The sequence below is a fragment of the Schistocerca nitens genome, chromosome 7 (assembly GCF_023898315.1).
Source record: "Schistocerca nitens isolate TAMUIC-IGC-003100 chromosome 7, iqSchNite1.1, whole genome shotgun sequence".
Taxonomy (NCBI): Eukaryota; Metazoa; Arthropoda; class Insecta; order Orthoptera; family Acrididae; genus Schistocerca; species Schistocerca nitens.
Genome location: NC_064620.1, coordinates 140,304,640 through 140,323,180, shown reverse-complemented (window position 1 = coordinate 140,323,180; position 18,541 = coordinate 140,304,640). Strand labels below are relative to the sequence as shown.

The window sequence follows — 18,541 nt, the reverse complement described above, 5'->3', positions numbered from 1 at the left end:
TCAGTCGGCATCTCAGCTGTGTGGTTTTAACATTGACAAGTGGACGAGTCGTTGGCTGTAGAGGCCCATCGTTGGGACTGTCCGGTGCGCTGTGTGTTCAGACGCACACTTGAACTTTGCCAACCATTAAACTCTGAGATAGTTCCGCCTGTCCCATTTTACATCTGCCCAGCCTGTAACATCTGTAATGAGGGGTGGCCACCCAACCCTACCATGTCTGGGCATGGTTTTACCTTGGTGTTGCAATTTGTGGAAGACACTCACCTCAGAACTCCTCGAACACCCGAGAAATCGTGGATTTTCGGAAATGCTCGTGCCGAGCCTCTAGCCCATCACAATCTGTCATCGGTCAAACTCGGGCAGATTGCGTCCCTTCCCCATTCTACAGCACGCTCACTGGTACCACATGCACCGTGCGTGTACCTGACTAGCAGTCATTCCTTACCAGGTGTCACTGTTATTGCCTGGACGAGTTTGTATCGATAGTAGGTCGATGGTCACAATGATCAGTGTAATTTCAATAAATTCAACGACTGACTCTGTAGCGCTCTGACACGTACCAGCCATTTTAGAATTTACTGAGCACACGCAGACGGGAAACACTTGATTGAACAAAAAGCTTAGTCAAACCTGTTTTGTACTCCAGATTTGTAACGAACTGCTGTCCTCATGCTACGATTTGTCTGCGCAGATATTGGTTGCGCACATGTAATATCTGCGCTGCACTCCATAGACGTGCGAAGTGCGTTTAATAACTTTGACATTGGAGAGTGGCGACAGAACACAATAGTAAACAGACCAAGATGAGTTTTGTGACGTAGTCTGTCAAAGTGTGTGACAGTAGATTCAGACAGCATTGGCGTAAATGTTTGAATGACACTGTCTCGTAATGAAAATTTGCGTATTGTCCCAGAAATAGGATAAATGTTGTCTATGTTTACGGCGCATTTATGTGTTCTCAATGTTGCCACGACATATTACGTGCAGTAGGATAAATGCAATGTTCTACAGCGTACTAAACATTGGAATTTCAGAACGAAAGAGTAGAGTGAAATATTTGTAAACAGTGTTGGAAGTTTATGGGACGCTGCTCCTCGGTTTCAATCTGTTTAGAGCCGTAAAACGATTGTAAGCGAAATGGAGCCAAGTGGTGATTTTAGAGAAGTATTTATTGAATTGAGAGAGAAGTATGAAAAAGCTTGTTTGTTGATAGAAGAAGAATCAAAATCTGATCCAGAGAATGCTCCATACCGCTCAAAATATGCTGCCAGTAAAATTTTAACTGAAATGAAATCGAAACTAGTGAACATTCTCGACGATATTAACGCAGAAAACTCGGATTATGTGACAGTGAAAGCAATGCTTGGAATTGTGTGGTTGTTGTTGGGAACGGTATCGTTAGATACAGAGGAGCTATCAACTGGGGAAGAGCAACTAATGAAATGTGTTGAATGTCTTTCTGATGATGCTTTAAGGCCAGAATACATTATTTCTCAGATAACAGCATTAAATCAACTTGGATTATTGTGGTCACAACGAGACCAACCAAAGAAATCTCAGGAATTTTTAGAACAAGCAGAAACCCTGTATAAGACTTACTCTAAAGAAATTAATCTACCTGCCACTGATGCACCCAGTATATTTAAAGCCACTGTTCCCGAAACCTATAGTTCAGGGCCAGGTACATCATTGGAAAAAACACACACATTGACATTATATTACTTGGCACAAATATACGGCGCATTGAGTGACAATAGGAAGTCTGCTATATATTGCCACACAACGCTTAAAAGACAACTGGAGACAAAAGATTTTGATCCTATTGATTGGGCTTTGAATGCAGCCACATTATCACAGTACTTAATGGAAAAAGTTGGTTTTAAAGAAGCCAGGCATCATCTCGCTGCTGCTTCATTCATTCTTGATCAATATGAAGGTGAAATTGGTCATATGAATTGCAATGAGGAGGAGTTAGCTGCACGGTAAGTATGCTACTAAAGTTCGAAATTTGTTATGACTTGATTACTAGTTTCTGCAAATGGCTAGAGTGATTGGAGAAATCATCATGTAACCAAAGTCATTGCTGCTTTGTGATCACAACTGTTGACGTAGGAAAATATTCTCAGTTGCCAGTATCAATATTTTGGTTGGACATAAAAATACAGAGCCGTTTTTTTGGGGCAGAGCAATTAAGATTTAGTAAGGTCAACATTAGAATGTTTAGAACTGTTAAAAAATGATGGAAGCATAAAGTGGAAGACTGACAGTTTAGATTAGTCTTTAGTAGTGAGACAGCATTTTAAATGTACAGTGGACTGCAGCATTTGCTATTATTACTAGCAGCAGCTCCTAAACAGCTGTTATTAACAACTCGTATAAACTTGTGACCTTTGTGTGTGTTTATGTAATAATATGATGATGATACTAGTTTCACCTTATGATATTTAATTTTTAGTTGATGTTTGGTACATCTTATGAAAGTGCACCATCATAGCTTGTATCCATTGTTGGCACGTTGTTAAATTAAGTACAAAAGACTATTTGTGATTTGCTATGACACACACTAAACAAAATTTTAAAATCTGAATCAGTGGATATGTTTAGTGGAACAAGCAATGAGTCATAGCTAAAAGAAACACAAACTGAGAAAATAATTGCACCAGTTCACTCATGAATGAAGAAGACAAGAGAGTTTTGTGGTGACACCAAAAAGTGTGCTATAGAACGTAAGACAAATATAAGTGTACCAGGAGTGCAAGGTAAGAAGTGTAAGAAGAGAGGAAGTGACATGGAAGTATACAATGAAAATGTGATCAGATGGCTCCTAATTTTCAGGTTCTGTGGAGTTCTGTTCTGGTCTTGTTAAACATTTTAGTATGGCATATATCACTGAGTGAGCTAGTGCAGTAGTTATGTTACTGGGCGTGTATTTGAAATACAGATCTTTAGTTTATGTGCCCTCATCACTATAAAGTGTTTGTTGCAGGTTGTGTGCAAATCAAATTAACATTGTATTATAGGTACCAACTGAATTAAGCAGTGCAGTTGTTAATACTCTGACCTCATATTTAGGAGGATGGAGTTTTCCCTGTTTGGCCATCCTTATTTAGATTTTCTGTGATTTTCTAAATCATTTCAGGCAAATGCTAGGGTGGTTCCTTCAGAAAGTTCACGCCCAGCATACCACATATGTGTATATTCTGTGAATGTGTATATTTTGATCAATATATTGTTATTGATTATGACGACAAATTCTATATCATAGTGAGGTGCTGCCAGGGTTAGTAAATACGTCAAATTAAAATCCAGAGTTAGGCTTCTGTTTGTTTTCCTGAATCACTAAAGGCAAATGATGGCATAATTTCTTTGAGAATGCTGTGGTCATTTCATACTCCATCCTGTGCAGTCCTAGCATGTATTTAATTTCTAATTGCCTCCTCATCAACAAGTCACTTGACCTTAATTTTCATTCTTTTCCAGTGTGTTATTTGACAAAAATTATACTTGTTTTCAAAAAAATCTCAGTATTAGGCCACACCCTAGCTATTTATAGATAATCAGACATTTATTTCTTGTAGAGACCTTATTTATGATACGGAACAGATTGTAAAGATTGAACAACTTCATTCGCCAGTTAGCTACGGTTTTCTCTGGGTTATAAATTTGCTTATTGTAACATGATATGAAGAGCAAAAACAGAAACAATTGACATTTAAGAGCAACATTTATTTACTCACTAAATAGTTTCTTGGCTGCCATCAGATGACGACTCAGCTGTCAGGTTGAAAGATTTATTGTGGAAGCTTTCTGTAGGCTATAGCTAAGCCATTCCTCCACATATATTTTTATACAGGACTGTGAGTCCACTATTATAAGCAGGAGTACTTTTGGAAAGTAAGAGATAAGTGTAGCAGATTTGGAGCTGTGAAGGCTGTAATGTCATTTGGTAAGATGCCTGTAAAAATCCAGGTTGCAAATTTGGGAATTGGAGTGGCAGCCTGTCCTATCTGCCAGAACTCCAACGCAGAGTGAAAAATTCATTCTGGAAATGGCAACTCATTACCATTGCCATCACTTTTGTTTGCCATTCTCATCAATCGTTTGCATTTCATAGCTTCTCTTTAACTTTTCCTTGTGAATTGATCCTTTTTGTTAACTTATGTTTTACTTTTTCCTCTGCAGCCAATTTTTGTCTTACATTTTGGTCTCTCTTTTTTTTTTCTGTGTGACAATCTTTTCTCTGAGTTATGAAGCCACTAGTGTAGCATTCAGCATAAGTAGAGTTCAAGTACCAGTTGTGATTTAGGATTTTCATCAGTTACTTTGAACAAGCACCAGAATAATTTCTTCAAAACCGTCACTTGTAAATTCCCTTGATGAAATAACCTGCTGACATTGGAGTGTCAAGTTTTGTGGTTGGTGCCATGGAATATCTTGGACCAGTCACTACAAATAATTTCAGTAATATCGATATCGCCATCAGTGCATCAGTAGAAGTAATGTTCACCATAAAGTCCTTAAAAAGTCTAGTCCTGTGATAAAACATCAACAAAGTTAATTAAAGAGTTTAGTAACATATTAAGTTATCCATGTAACCAATCATTTATCAGTGGAACATATCTTGAATGGTTGGAATTTGCTGAAATTAAACCTTTGTTCAACAAAGAAGAAAAAAGAAATGCCAACAAATTTCTATCCATCCTCACTTTCGCTTGCATGCTTGAAAATTTAAATAAAGGTGATATACGATTGGCTTCTTGACCATCTTACAACTACTAATACCTTCCTGCGGGTCTGGGGATTAGAATAGACCCGAGATATTCCTGCCTGTCGTAAGAGGTGACTAACAGGAGTCTCACACATTTCAGCCTTTATGTGATGGTCCCCTGTAGGGTTTGACCTCCATTTTCAAAATTTTCCCGAAGAGTGAGCCAATTTGGGAAGGGTGCCTTACATAGTGCGTCATGTCCATTGTGCCTTTAGATCTTTAGCCCACTTTCTTGTCGTCACATTGCAGTCCAGCTCATTCTCCATCTCTTGGGCGAGGACATCTTCGTGGGTGCATTTTCCACCATGCACTGTGCAGTGTCGCTTTCTGCGCCAACGATGGCCATGGACTTCTTTGCGTCTGATATCCAGCATGGTAGCCAGTCAGTTGTGGTGGGGCCGCCGTGTACCCTGTTGGTTGTAGCTCCCTGACAACACAGGGATCACTCTGCTGATGCCTGCACAGTTAACTCCCCATGTATGCCAAGGAGTAGATGCCCGTCACCCTGGGGCAGCAGAACTCTCGTCAAAGGACATCCTGCCAGGTGGCTTTTGCTGCGGCTGGGTGGCGCCCGTGGGGAGAGCCCCTGGTTGGAGTGGATGGCATCAGGGCAGATGACACGCACCACATCATCACTTGCTGGTGATCAGACACCAGCAGTCTTTAAGTGTTCAAAGTCTCAGTACAGTGCAAGAAATTATGACCCTAAAGCATTCCCCTCCCTGGCCACACCATGGGAGGAATGCCAAGCTAAGGATGGCAGCGAACCTTTTTCACCCCGTATGTACAAGAACTGATGGAGACTCCTTTGTTTCAATGAAGCCACAGTTTTTTGTAGAGCATTTAGAGGACAAGTTTGGGGAGGTTGAGGGCTTGTCCATGCGCCCTGGGTCAGTCTTGATGAAAACAGCACCCTCTGCCCAGTCACAGGCTTTACTCGCTTCTAACAAGTTGGGAGATGTTTCTGTTACCATCACGCCACATAAGAGTTTAAATATGGTCCAGGATATTATATTCTACAGGGACCTTCTTTTGCAGTCTGTCGACAAGCTGTGCACCAATTTAGAGCGGTGAGGTGTTCATTTTGTGCGGCGCATCCATCGGGGTCCGAGGGATAATCAGGTTGCCACCAGTGCCTTCATCTTTGCCTTCGAGGGTGACACATTACCCGAGAAGGTCAAGGTAATGGTCTACCACTGTGATGTCAAACCATATATCCCTCCCCCGATGTGGTGCTTTAAGTGCTGGAAGTTCGGCCATATGTCTTCGCGCTGTAATTCCAGTGTTACATGTCGAGATTATGGACTTCCATCACATCCCAATACTCCATGTGCCCCGCCTCCTCCCATCTGTGTCAACTGCGGAGAGCTTCATTCACATTGATCGCCAGAATGGAGGATTTTACAGAAAGAGAGGAAAATCATGGAATACAAGACCCTGGACCGACTGACCTACACTGAGGCTAAGAGAAAATATGAGGCCCTACATCCTGTGGCTATGACCACCTCATACTCTGCCGCTACGAGAACAATTGTTGCCCCCAGCAGTTCTGCGAATTCCAGTCGGCTCTCAGAGCCAGAAGGCTACACCTGCAGTGGGGCAGTTCCCCCCTATTGCTCCCACGCCACCTACGTCGGGAGCACTGTCCCTCCAACCATCGGGGACACCAGACCCCACTTCCCAGCCGGAGAAGCGTAAGTCTTCTTCGGCTCCTCTCACCAGGAAGGGATCCCTTGGGTCACTCCCTTCCCAGGTTTCTGCTAATGGGAAACATGACACCCACCAGTGGCTTAAGTGCCCAAAAGCAGCTGGTCGTAGGGCTTCACGATTCTCCTCAGTTTCGGAGATTGAAACAGTGAAGCCTTCCCAGCCAGAGAAACCCAAGTAGCAGTGAGAAAAGTTCAAAAAGAAAACTCCTAAGACTAAGGAAATTGTGGTGGCACCCACACGGCCACTACCTGCGAGCTCAGCGTATGGGGTGAGGTGGAGATTCTGGCATCCACTGAGGACCTAGATCTCGCTGGACCCTCTGGCACAATGGATACAGTCTGCTCAGGCAATAAGCTGGTGGCAGCAGGTGACCCTGAGGCGTAAACTTCCTCATTGAATTTCCCGTGCCTTCCCAGTCTTATGATGTCATCCTCCAGTGGAATTGCAGTGGTTTTTTCCACTGCCTGGCTGAGCTGTGGCAACTGTTAAGTTTTACGCCTGCTTTCTGCATTGCCCCACAGGAACCGTAAAGACTATAATCGAGTCTCAGATGGAGTTTGTATTAACTCAGTCTGTAGTGCAACTGTGCCCCATCAAACCCCTCTTGAAGCTGTGGCTGTCGGAATAAGGAATACACAGGAAATAACTGTCTGCAATGTATATCTTCCTCCAGATGGTGCAGTACCCATGAATGTATTAGCTGCACTGATTGATCAACTCCCTAAACCTTTCCTATTTTTGGGAGATTTGAACGCCCATAACCCCATGTGGGGGTGGCACTGTGCTTACTGGCCAAGGCAGAGATGTTGAAACTTCACTGCCTCAGCTCGACCTCTGCCTCTTAAATACTGGGGCCGTCACAGATTTCAGTGTGGCTCGTGATAGTTACTCGGTCATTTATTTATCCATTTGCAGCCCAGGACAACTCCTATTTATCCACAGAAGAGCACATGACGACCTGTGTGGTAGTGACCACTTTCCCATCTTCCTGTCACTGCCCCGGCATCAGGCCCACAGATGCTTGCCCAGATCGGCTTTAAACTAGGCAGACTGGGAAACTTTCACCTCTGTGGTCACTGTTGACTGTCCTCCACATGGTAACATCGATGTGATGGTTGAGCAGGTGACTACAACAATCGTTAATGCGGTGAAAATCATGACCCCTCATTCTTTAGGGTGCCCCCGGTGAAAGGCAGTCCCTTGGTGGTTGCCGGAAGTTGCAGAGGAAATTAAGGAGTGTCGGCGGGCTCTACAGCGGCATAAGTGGCACCCTTCCCTGTAGCACCTCATAGCCTTTAAGCGGCTTGATGTCCACATTCACCTGCTTTTCAAATGACGGAAGCAGGAATGTTGGGAGATTTATGTCTCGACCATTGGGTGCCATACATCATCTACCCAAGTCTGGACGAAGATCAGACATCTTTCTGGGTACCAGACCCCAACATTTGTCCCTGGCATTAACAGCAATGGCATGTTGTCTACCGACACAAATGCGATTGCCGAGCTCTATGCTTGAGCCTCTGTGTCGGAGAACTACCCCCCAGCCTCCCTCGCCCTCAAACGGCAGATGGAAAGGAAAGTCCACTCGTTCGCTACATGCCACAGTGAACCCTATAACGCTCCATTTACAGAGTGGGAACTCCTCAGTGCCCATGCACATTGCCATGACACAGCTCCTGGGCCAGATCGGGTCCACGGTCAGCTGATTGAACATCTCTCATCTTAATTCAAGCAACATCTCCTCATGATCTTCAGCTGGATCTGGTGCGATGGCATCTTTTCATCGCAATGGTGGGAGAGCACCAGCATTCCGGTGCTTAAACCCGGTAAAAACCCACTTGATGTGGATAGCTATCGGCCCATCAGCCTCACCAGTGTTCTTTGTAAGCTGCTGGAACATGTGGTGTGTTGGCGTTTGGGTTGATTCCTGGAGTCACATGGCCTACTGGCTCCAATGCCGGGGTGGCTTCTGCCATGGACACTCTACCACTGATAATCTTGTGTCCCTCGAGTCTGCCATCCAAACAGCCTTTTCCAGACACCAACATCTGGTTGCCATCTTTTTTTTTGATTTACGAAAGCGTATGACACGACCTGGCAATGGGCACTGATGACCACGCTGTTTAGCGCCCGTAAACCTCACACACACACACACACACGACCTGGCAACTTCATATCCTTGGCACATTATACGAGTGGGGTCTCTGAGGCCCACTCTCGATTTTTATCTAAAATTTCCTGTCGCTTTGTAATTTCCATGTCCAAGCTGGTGCCTCCCATAGTTTGCCCCATATCCAGGAGAATGGGGTCCCACAGGGCGCTGTATTGAGTGTAACTCTATTTTTAGTGGCCATTAATGGTCTAGCAGCAGCTGTAGGGCCGTCTGTCTCACCGTGTCTGTATGCAGACGACTTCTGCATTTTGTACTTATCCACCAGTACTGGTGTTGCTGACGGCGCCTACAGGGAGCCATCTACGAGGTGCAGTTCCCAGTTTTTGGCCGCAAATTCATGTGTTATGCACTTCTTTTGGCATCATACCATTCATCCGGAACCAGAACTTTATCTTGATGATGATCCACTCACTGTAGTGGAGATATACCGATCCTTAGGTCTGGTTTTCGACACCCGATTGACTTGGCTTCCTCACCTTCATCAGCTTAAGCGAAAGTGCTGGCAGCATCTCAAAGCCCTCCACTGCCTGTGCAACATCAACTGGGGTGCAGATCACTCTATGCTGCTGTAGCTGTACAGAGCCCTTGTTCAGTCCCGCCTTGACTATGGGAGCCTGGTATGTGGTTCGGTGGCACTCTCAGCATTGCATTTACTTGACCCAGTGCACCACTGCGGGGTTCACGTAGTGACAGGAGCTCTTAGGACGAGGCCGGTGACCAGTGTCCTGGTGGAGGCCGGATTCCCTCCATTGCAGGTTAGGTGTGCACAGTTGTTCTCTAGTTATGTTGCACACGTTCGTAGTTTTCCTGCGCATCCGAAATACCTTCTCCTTTTCCCACCACTTAGCGGTTCATTTCCCTCATCGGGGGCCCAGGTCAGGGTTTATGATTGCAGTTCGTGTGCGATCCCTTCTCTCCGAACTGGAGTCCTTGCCTTTACCACTTATACTTGTGGTTCATTCATGTACACCTCCATGGTGTACACCCAGGCTGCGGCTTCGCCTAGACCTTTCACATGGCTCTAAGGACTCAGTTAACCTCGTGACTCCCCGCTGTCATTTCCTCTCGATTCTCGACATGTACTGGGTCCGTGAAGTGGTTCACACTGATGGCTCGATGGCTGATGGTCACGTTTGCTTTGCCTATGTTCATGGAGGACATATAGAACAGCACTCCTTGCCAGATGGCTGCAGTGTTTTCACTGCAGAGCTGGCGGCCATATCTCATGCTCTTGAGCACATCTGCTCATTCCCAGGCAAGTCATTTCTCCTGTGTACTGTCTCCTTGAGGAGCTTACAGGCTCCCGACCAGTGCCACCCTAGTTATCCTTTGGTAGCGACCATCCAGGAGTCCATCTATAGCCTGGAACGGTCCAGTCGTTTAGTGGTGTTTGTCTGAGCCCCAGGTCTCGTCAGAATCCCAGGCAACAAACTTGCCGACAGGCTACGCAGAAACCCCTTATGGAGATCGGCTTCTCTGAAACTGACCTTCTTTCAGTATTACGCTGCAAGGCTTTGGGAGACGGAATGGCATAACCTCAGTACCCACAACAAACTGCGTGTCATTAAGGAAACTAAGAATGTGTGGAAGACCTCAGTGCGTGCGTCTCGCAGGGACTCTTTGCTTCTCTGTCACCTCCGCAACAGCGATATGTGGGTGATGCATGGTTTCCTCCTCCATCGCGAGGACCCACCTCGGTGTCACTGTGGCTCATGAATGACTGTTGTTCTGTAGCTGGACTGCCCACTTTTAGCCACTCTGTGGCGAACTTTTATCTTTCCCAGCACCCTACCTTCGGTGTTGGGCGACAATGCCTCAACAGCAGCTTTAGTTTTATGTTGTATTCATGAGGGTGAGTTTTATCTTTTGCTCTAAGTTTTAGCACATGTCCTTTGCCCCTGTGTGTCCTCCACCCTAGTGCTTTCAGGGTGGGGTTAAAAAAAATGGCTCTGAGCACTATGGGACTTAACATCTATGGTCATCAGTCCCGTAGAACTTAGAACTACTTAAACCTAATTAACCTGAGGACATCAGACAACACCCAGTCATCACGAGGCAGAGAAAATCCCTGAATTTCAGGGTGGGGGTTTTAGTGTGTTGCTGAGTGGCTGGCTTTTCCTTTTTATCCTCATGGTCAAACAGCCATGGTAACATGCTTTCTTGTTTTAACCTCTTCTGCCTGTTTCTTGTGTCTTTGTGGTTTTCTTGTCCCGTTTTGTCCATTTAAGTGTTTGTTGCCCTTCAGTCGTTGTTGTGGTTTTTCCTTTCATTCTGTTTTTTGTTGTCTTATTGTCACCCTTGTGGCATTGTTTCCTTCAGAATAAGGGACTGATGACATCATAGTTTGGTCCCTTCCCCCTCTTTTAAACCAACCAACCAATAACTAATATGTTTTCAAAGTCACAGTTCAGATTTCTAAATGGTTCCGATGTTGAGAATGCTATCTGCACAAACAGTGAAAATGTACTTACTTCATCAGACAAATTACAGGCTTCTAGTACATTTTGTGATTTGTCAAACACGTTTGACTGAGTGAATCACAGTAGCCTTTTTTTGTAAATTAGAATATTACTGTGTAGCAGGAAATCCTGCAGAATGATTCAAATCCTATATCTCTGCAGAAATGTGATTAGGAAAGAGATGTGTATTAAGCTATCAGGTATCATCCAACTGGGAACTAATTACATGTGGTGTCCTTCAAAGTTCCATCTTGTGGCCCTTATACAGTCATTGCAATAAATAGCAAATCAAATATAGTCTTAGAAAAATCAGTTAATATAGTCTCCATGGACATTACTAAATGGTTCCTAGCCAAACCAGTACGTGTCTAAAATATGATGACAAGCAGATAGAAGAAGTTGACAGTATTAATTTCTTGGAATTACGGCTTGATAATAAATTCAACTGGGAGGAACTTATCACAGAACTGATAAAGTGCCTAAATGGGTCTCTGTTTGCACAGTGATATAAAATAAAGAAGCTGGCATCATTCACTTGCTTTCATTTCAAGATGTCATATAGGATTATTTCTTGGGGTAACTCATCAAGCTAAGCTAAAATTTTCTGAGCCAGGGATGGGTGGTAAGAATTATTTGTGATGTGCACTGAAGAACATCCTGCAGAGGTCTGTTTGGGGAACTAGGGATACTGACTACTGCTTCCCAATATATTTATTCTTCATCAAAAACATATCTCTTTTTTTTAAAACGAGTGGCTCAGTTCATGGAGTCAGTACTAGGAATAAGAATAATCTTCACAAAGATTGAAAGTCACATACTTTGTTACAGAAAGATGTTAATTATTCAGAAACACACATTTTCAGTATATATATTGTCCAATTGCAGACCCATTGATAGATTTCTTAGCAGGTCTGATTGATATGTATATGTTACTAATAATATCAAATAATGGGAGTATTATATACAATCAGACTTCTGTACAGATTCGTTACATTAATGTAATCATTGTATCACCAGATTAGTGATGCTAAACAGGTACAACATGAACTGAAAGAGCTGAAGATAACATTCCATGTGAATGGATACAACAACAAAGACATATAACGAGCTACGGGGTATGACGAAGACAAAATGGACAAATTTATAGAAGAAACTCTTCCTGTTGATTGCCTACCTTGTGCTAGAAGCATCAGTGACCATGTAGGCAAGGCTCTGCATTATGGAGGGATCAGACCCATATTACAGAGTGGCTGTAAGATCGGAGATCTGTTGAGGTCCACTAAGGATGCTGTGGATGTTCTCCACACTACAGGCATTTACGAATTTCAGTGTGAATGCAGTGAAGTGTGTTTTGGTGAAACTGGGAGACCCACTAGCACTCACTTGTTGGAGCATGAACATTACTAATGACTGGTAAAGAGCAAGAAGTCAGCTGCAGCTGAACACCACCAGGAATGTGGCATTTCCATCAGTTTTCTAGAACCTCACATCATTTCTCGGCAGCTACAGATACAGCAGTGAAATATAAGAGAGACTATTGAAATAAACAAATGCCCTAATAGCACAGACACGGAGGATGGTTAAGAGTTACCTACAGCATGGCTGCCAGCGATTCCAGTCTGGCGGATCGCGTGTCATCGCCAGCCAGCAACACCACTTGACCCAGGTTTAACAGCATAAACAGTAGGCACAAGAGACCTGCTATATGAACTTAACACTCCACTGCTTGTAAACACAACCCCTTCACCAATGAGAGTTGCCAACAGTCACTTACTAGAGTGGCATAAGCTTTAACCTGCCGATACTATCTTTCCTACCAATCATTTACTAGAGTTGCCTTCTAATCAGCCACCAGAATAGCATAGCCTGCCATACAGACATTCCCCTGTATAGCAGCCTCTCTTCTAATTGTCCAATGACACCCCATGTATGTGAAGTCAGTTGCCACCGGTATGCTTCACTCTGAAGAGGACTGCAGCAGGTCGGTCTTATCGTCAGCAGTTTACTTGTTTTAGTGATTTGTAATGACGTGACCTAATACCCAAAATTATTTTATTCGTAATTGTGAAATAGCATTGTAAAATATTTGTATTTCATGATACATGGCTACAGTAGCCTACAAATTATCAAGTGCACGTCAGTGTATTGAATATTTACATATTTTATGATGCATTTGTTACTAACTCTTAAATGAAAATATGTTTAGGGTTTTTTGACTTATTCAATATCCATGAGGACCATCTCAGGATCTGTGGAAGAAACATAAGTGCAGTATATCTATTTTTCTTTGTAAATATTTTTGTATATTTCCATATTATGAGAAGGAAATGGCTACTCACCATGTAGCGGAGATGCTGAGTCGCAGATAGGCACAACAAAAAGATTTTCATACCTAAAGCTTTCGGCCAGAGACCTTTGTCAACAATACACCCCCCCCCCCCCACACACACACACATACACACACATATCCACGCACAAACCCAACTCACACACACGACTGCAGTTTCAGGCAACTGAAAACCACACTGTACATTTCTGTTTTTTAACATGTTCTACATCCTGGAGAATCTCCTTCTCGTGGATATGTTGTAACAAATAGTATGAGTACATCTAATTTAATCTAATATGGGTGCACATCATTACAAGGAATTAACGAGATGTTGTACAGAAACGGTTTCTAGTAACTGCAATCCTCTAACCATATATCCAGGCATGGTGCTGCTGGGACAGTGCGACAGCGTAATTATATTGAGGAAGCGGTGAATTAAAGTCCCCATCATTTTACTCTACGAATTAAAGTTTCTCTTTTTATTTACAAATCATATCTGACATATTATGTAATGATGTCTCCATTTCTGTGAATGTGCAGTAGTGCTATGTCTCAAATGAGCTTAATTTGATTATGTATAAAGCTCTCCTTCTGTTGCTGTCTTAAAATACGCATTGCCACTCTGTGTATTCCTAATTGAGTGCATTACTTAGGGTATATGGGTATGTAATTGAAAATAACAAACTGTTTGAGGGTGTACACTGTCATGTGTCCCTTAAATATTTTGATGTACTTGTAAAAATACTGCAAGGTAGGGAAGGCTGGAAATATATAACATTAGTGTCACCATCTTCAGCCAGTAATGGAACAAAAAGAACCAATCCAGTTATGCATGCTCTCTGTACAATGCTTGTGTATTCCCAGTCAAGGGAATTAATGATAGAGTTGAGGAAGAAAGAGAAAAAAGGGCAAAAAGATTTGGTTGCTTTCACACTTTGGTCTAAGAACCAAGACTGTTCATTGCATCGAACGTACCCCTCATTTCTGCAACTCTACTGGTCTCACCGAGTGGGGTGGTGCAGTGGTTAGCACACTGGACATGCATTTGGGAGAACAGTGAGTCAGATCTGTGTCTGGCCAAATTTAGGTCTTCCATGATTTCCCTAAATCGCTCCAGGCAAATGCTAGGGTGGTTCCTTTGGAATGGCACAGTTGGTTTCCTTCTTTCTCACCCCATTCTACCTTTCTGCCACTGGTGCTTTTCTAACTTCTTAATTTCTTAATCAAATTGTACAACTTTGAATCTTCTCCCTCTTCAGATTTCTTAACATTTTTTGTAGCAGTCCCCTATCCTCACTCCCCCCCTCCCCCCCCCCCCCCCCAACAATCTCCATCACCTCCTTGAGCCAGTTCTCCTATGCAATCATATTAATAACAAAATGATTAAATCATGCAGTAGTCATTTGCAGCTTTTGTAATTTGAAATTTTATGGACAGTGATCTATTTCATATAGATTTTTAAATGTATTAATTATTTCATGCACATGTTGAGTGAATCACATCCTGTACAGAATATCACATTTCTGTGAATTTTGTTAACCTGCATGATTTCATGTTGCAATATACTTTTATTTTACTGCTGCATCCTGGAACTCACTTCATTTGCTTTTACTCTTTCCTCAATTTAAGTGTCTGTAACTCCACCATTTTTTTAGCAGTTGGATTACAGAGTAGGAGTTTTGGATTAACTGAAGAATTTGACACTACTTTCTCCTCTCAGGCAGAATGCCACCTTTGAATGTAAACCTAGATCTCAGGCTAGGCTACAGATCAGTATGTCACTATTGCTAAGATTTCATACTCACATTCGTTGCCTTCACCACCTCACAACCAAACTGTCACTTTCCAACTTAACGTAGATCTTGGGCTATGCTACAGGTCATTCTGTCACCACGTACTATAATATAGGCACAAAAGAAGTATTGTCAGTCTTCCGTTCTCGTTCTGTTTGCGCTCATAATAATGTCACATGCCACATCACAACTACATTTTGGTATGAAGCCAACATCCACTATTGGTGGGTTCAGTTAACCTGAATTTTTCAAAAAAATTAACTGCTTTAGTGTAGACTTAATTAATGAATGAAGTCATGTCAAGCCTAAGTTTGAGCACTTGCATAGGTTTATTTAGTTGCTAATTATTAAGCTAGATGGTATGGTTTTACTGAATTCTAATAACTGTTTTCATTTATTAACTTAGGGGAGAACGTCTTGCCCATAGGAGAGCGGATGTTACAAGATGTTGGGCTAAATATGGTCTTTTGCTTCTGTCAAATTCCAAAGAGAGATTAATGGAACAAGGAGAAACCACAAAACAATCTGAAGAAGTTGAACAAATAAATGAAAATGGTATACTGGAAATATCTCTCTCTCTCTCTCTCTCTCTCTCTCTCTCTCTCTCTCTCTCTCTCTCTCTCTCTCTCTTTGAACTTACGGAACATATTATTCAAACATACAACAGTAAAATAGGTTATGTGGATGTGAGACAAAACATTTTATTTCCACATTATAATTCATTTTCTATATCTCTTCATGGTACATTAACCGTGGGGAACAGCCAGAAATGAAATGTACCAGAATACAAAAGGAAACTCTTTCCTATATGTAATGTTCAAGTTGTCTTTCAATAGTATTTATAAATCTGTGAAAATGCCATGAGAGTTAATCTCAAGTGACCTAATGTATCTTTCTAATGTTGCGCATGGATTTACAGCCTTCAGTAATATGAGAATGAAGACACTCTGCATCATGTAACAGGGTTCGATACATGAGAGTTTTATATTACCCCACAAATAAACACACAGGTTGTTTCAGGCCCAGAGAATATGGACGTCAGAGAATTGGTACCTCTTCCTCTCCTTCGGTTATGGAATCATTTGTTTAGATTACAATGGCCAACACTGAAATGACAAGCTACTCCATTATGCACGAAGTACATATGTTGGCACACTGATAAAGGCACATCTTCTAGTGTGTAAGATAGAATATTCTCTAAGAAATTATTGTGTGTTCATCTGTTAACTTCTGGTGGAAGAACATGAGCCCCTAACAGTCACCAACTATGCCAACCCAAACATTGATAGCAAATTTTAGTTGATGACATGCTTCAAAAGTTACGTGAATGCTTTTGCCATCCCAGCTACGCTAACTGTGAAACTACTATGTCACAAAATTGAAATGGTGCTTCATCTGCGAGCAGCACAGTTGCACTAAAATGGGGATTTGACACAGTGTTGAATAAACTATTCACAGAAGTGTACCTGTGCAGAAAAATCAGGTGCTCAAACTGTCTGCATGTACAGTACATCAGGCTGTTCCAGATCAAGTACTCACCTGTGGGCAGCCAGCTGTCCACGGGCTCAGGGGTGTGTAGGTGGGCAAGCAGATTATGCATGGACAGCCTATGCGACTATACTGCACTGGCCAAGCATCTGCAGACAGGAGTGTTTGAGTAACTCACGCTTATGCAGAATACTTGCAGTACGGCTACCTGATGGGTTTTCTGTACTGCATCTGTCCGCTGGTGAGCTGGCAAGTGCTTATAGGTGTCTGTGCCTCTTAAGACAACATTAAAAGAGCTTGTTGTACATGGTGTGGATACAGCAGGTTATCATATAACACTCAGTATTCAGTCTTGTCATTGACATTACTTCTTGTAACTTCTTGTCTTGTGCTGACACTAGTATCATCATGGCATGAAGAATTGCCTCCTTCATTTCCAGTGCTCTTGTCCTCACAGGCTGCCTCCAGTCACAAGTAGCAGGCTTAAGTATCCCACACTGCCTTAAAACAGTGAGTGATCACTTGCTTCTAATGTTGTCCTACTATGGCACTCTTCCTTTTTGGAAATCTCTCTTGATACAAACACTTACTTTATTGTGATGTCTAATGGACACCTCTCATCTCAGCATTTGTGTACTCTTACATTGCACTCTACTGGAAGCCAAATGTGTGACAAATGCTAGTAAAAAATTCTCTTCTCACCAAGACTATAATAATCATGTTAGTGGTTGGTGATGCACATAAGTAAGGTAGTAAAGTAAGTTAGTGAGTGGGAGAGTGAGTGACAACACAAGCAGTGACATGAATTATATGTCAACATTACCTTTGAAATGGAGGACAAAACTCTAGTAGTGAAACTAAAAATTACGGCTTAACCAGGTACAACCAAGATGGCTTCAGAACATTTTCTGTGAGAAAGGGTTTCAGGTAATATGATGGTACCCTCTACTCCTAAGTATTTCCAATAGTTAATTTTGTGGAAATAAGGAGTTCATGAACTCATTCCAAGTCACATATTTCCTTCTCCTGTGTGTGTGAGAGGTGTCCTCAAAGTTTGGCCATAGCTTTGTATTGTGGGCTGTATAAATGGCCTGGTAGATAACAGTGGAAGCTTATAAGACTGTTCATGGACAAGTGATGTTGTATAAGGTGCAGTTAAAAGGAAATGAGCAAGAGGCTGTAAAATGAAAACAGCTGAATGGATCGTAATGCCGTTGACTACAGAAGAAAGTATGGTTTCTATAAGGTTATGTTCACATGATGGAAAACAACCAATCACATGAGAGTATGTTGACACACATTAACACAGCTTTTACAGAAAAAGTTTCTAGATGCAGTCAAATGCACAGTCATACGCAATTAGAAAAATAGATAGCACCTATGTGCTATTCAGTTGACCATGCGTTTGTCATGTCCAGATGTATCTTCTGCATGTTTCTGTTGCTTTTGTTTGTTGGACGTTTTGAAAAATGAGTGAAAGCAAAGTCTAGAATATTGACATTGAGAGACTAATTGATGAAGCAGACAAGAGGGCTGGCAATTTGGAATAGTGCGTCAGAATCATTTTAAAATGAAATTGCTAGACAGTAACCTTCCGAAGAATTGGTTTTGATATTCTGTAAGCGAAATGACTGTGAGGGAAAAAAGAAGAGAATAACTAAGAAAAACTTTGTTGTTATGAAGTACACCTTTGTTCATATCGTATGGTGCGTGCATGTTTAAGTGTACCTTCATTAACAAAATAGTTGATAAATTTGGCCTGAACATTATCAGCTGGTGAAATGGATCACCCACTGTGGGTGCAGGAATCACTTTTACGAT

At 42.3% G+C, this 18,541-nt stretch overlaps 1 protein-coding gene across 1 annotated transcript in view; it reads left to right on the top strand.

Moving 5' to 3' along the window:
• The first annotated feature begins 601 nt into the window (after window positions 1–601).
• Window positions 602–18,541, top strand: part of LOC126194835 (KIF-binding protein) — a 107,376-nt gene continuing 89,436 nt past the window's right edge. The window contains exons 1-2 of the mRNA XM_049933171.1: window positions 602–1,982; window positions 15,639–15,787. Coding sequence (XP_049789128.1) covers window positions 1,138–1,982; window positions 15,639–15,787 — 994 coding nt within the window. The 5' untranslated portion in view covers window positions 602–1,137. The remainder of the gene's footprint in view (window positions 1,983–15,638; window positions 15,788–18,541) is intronic.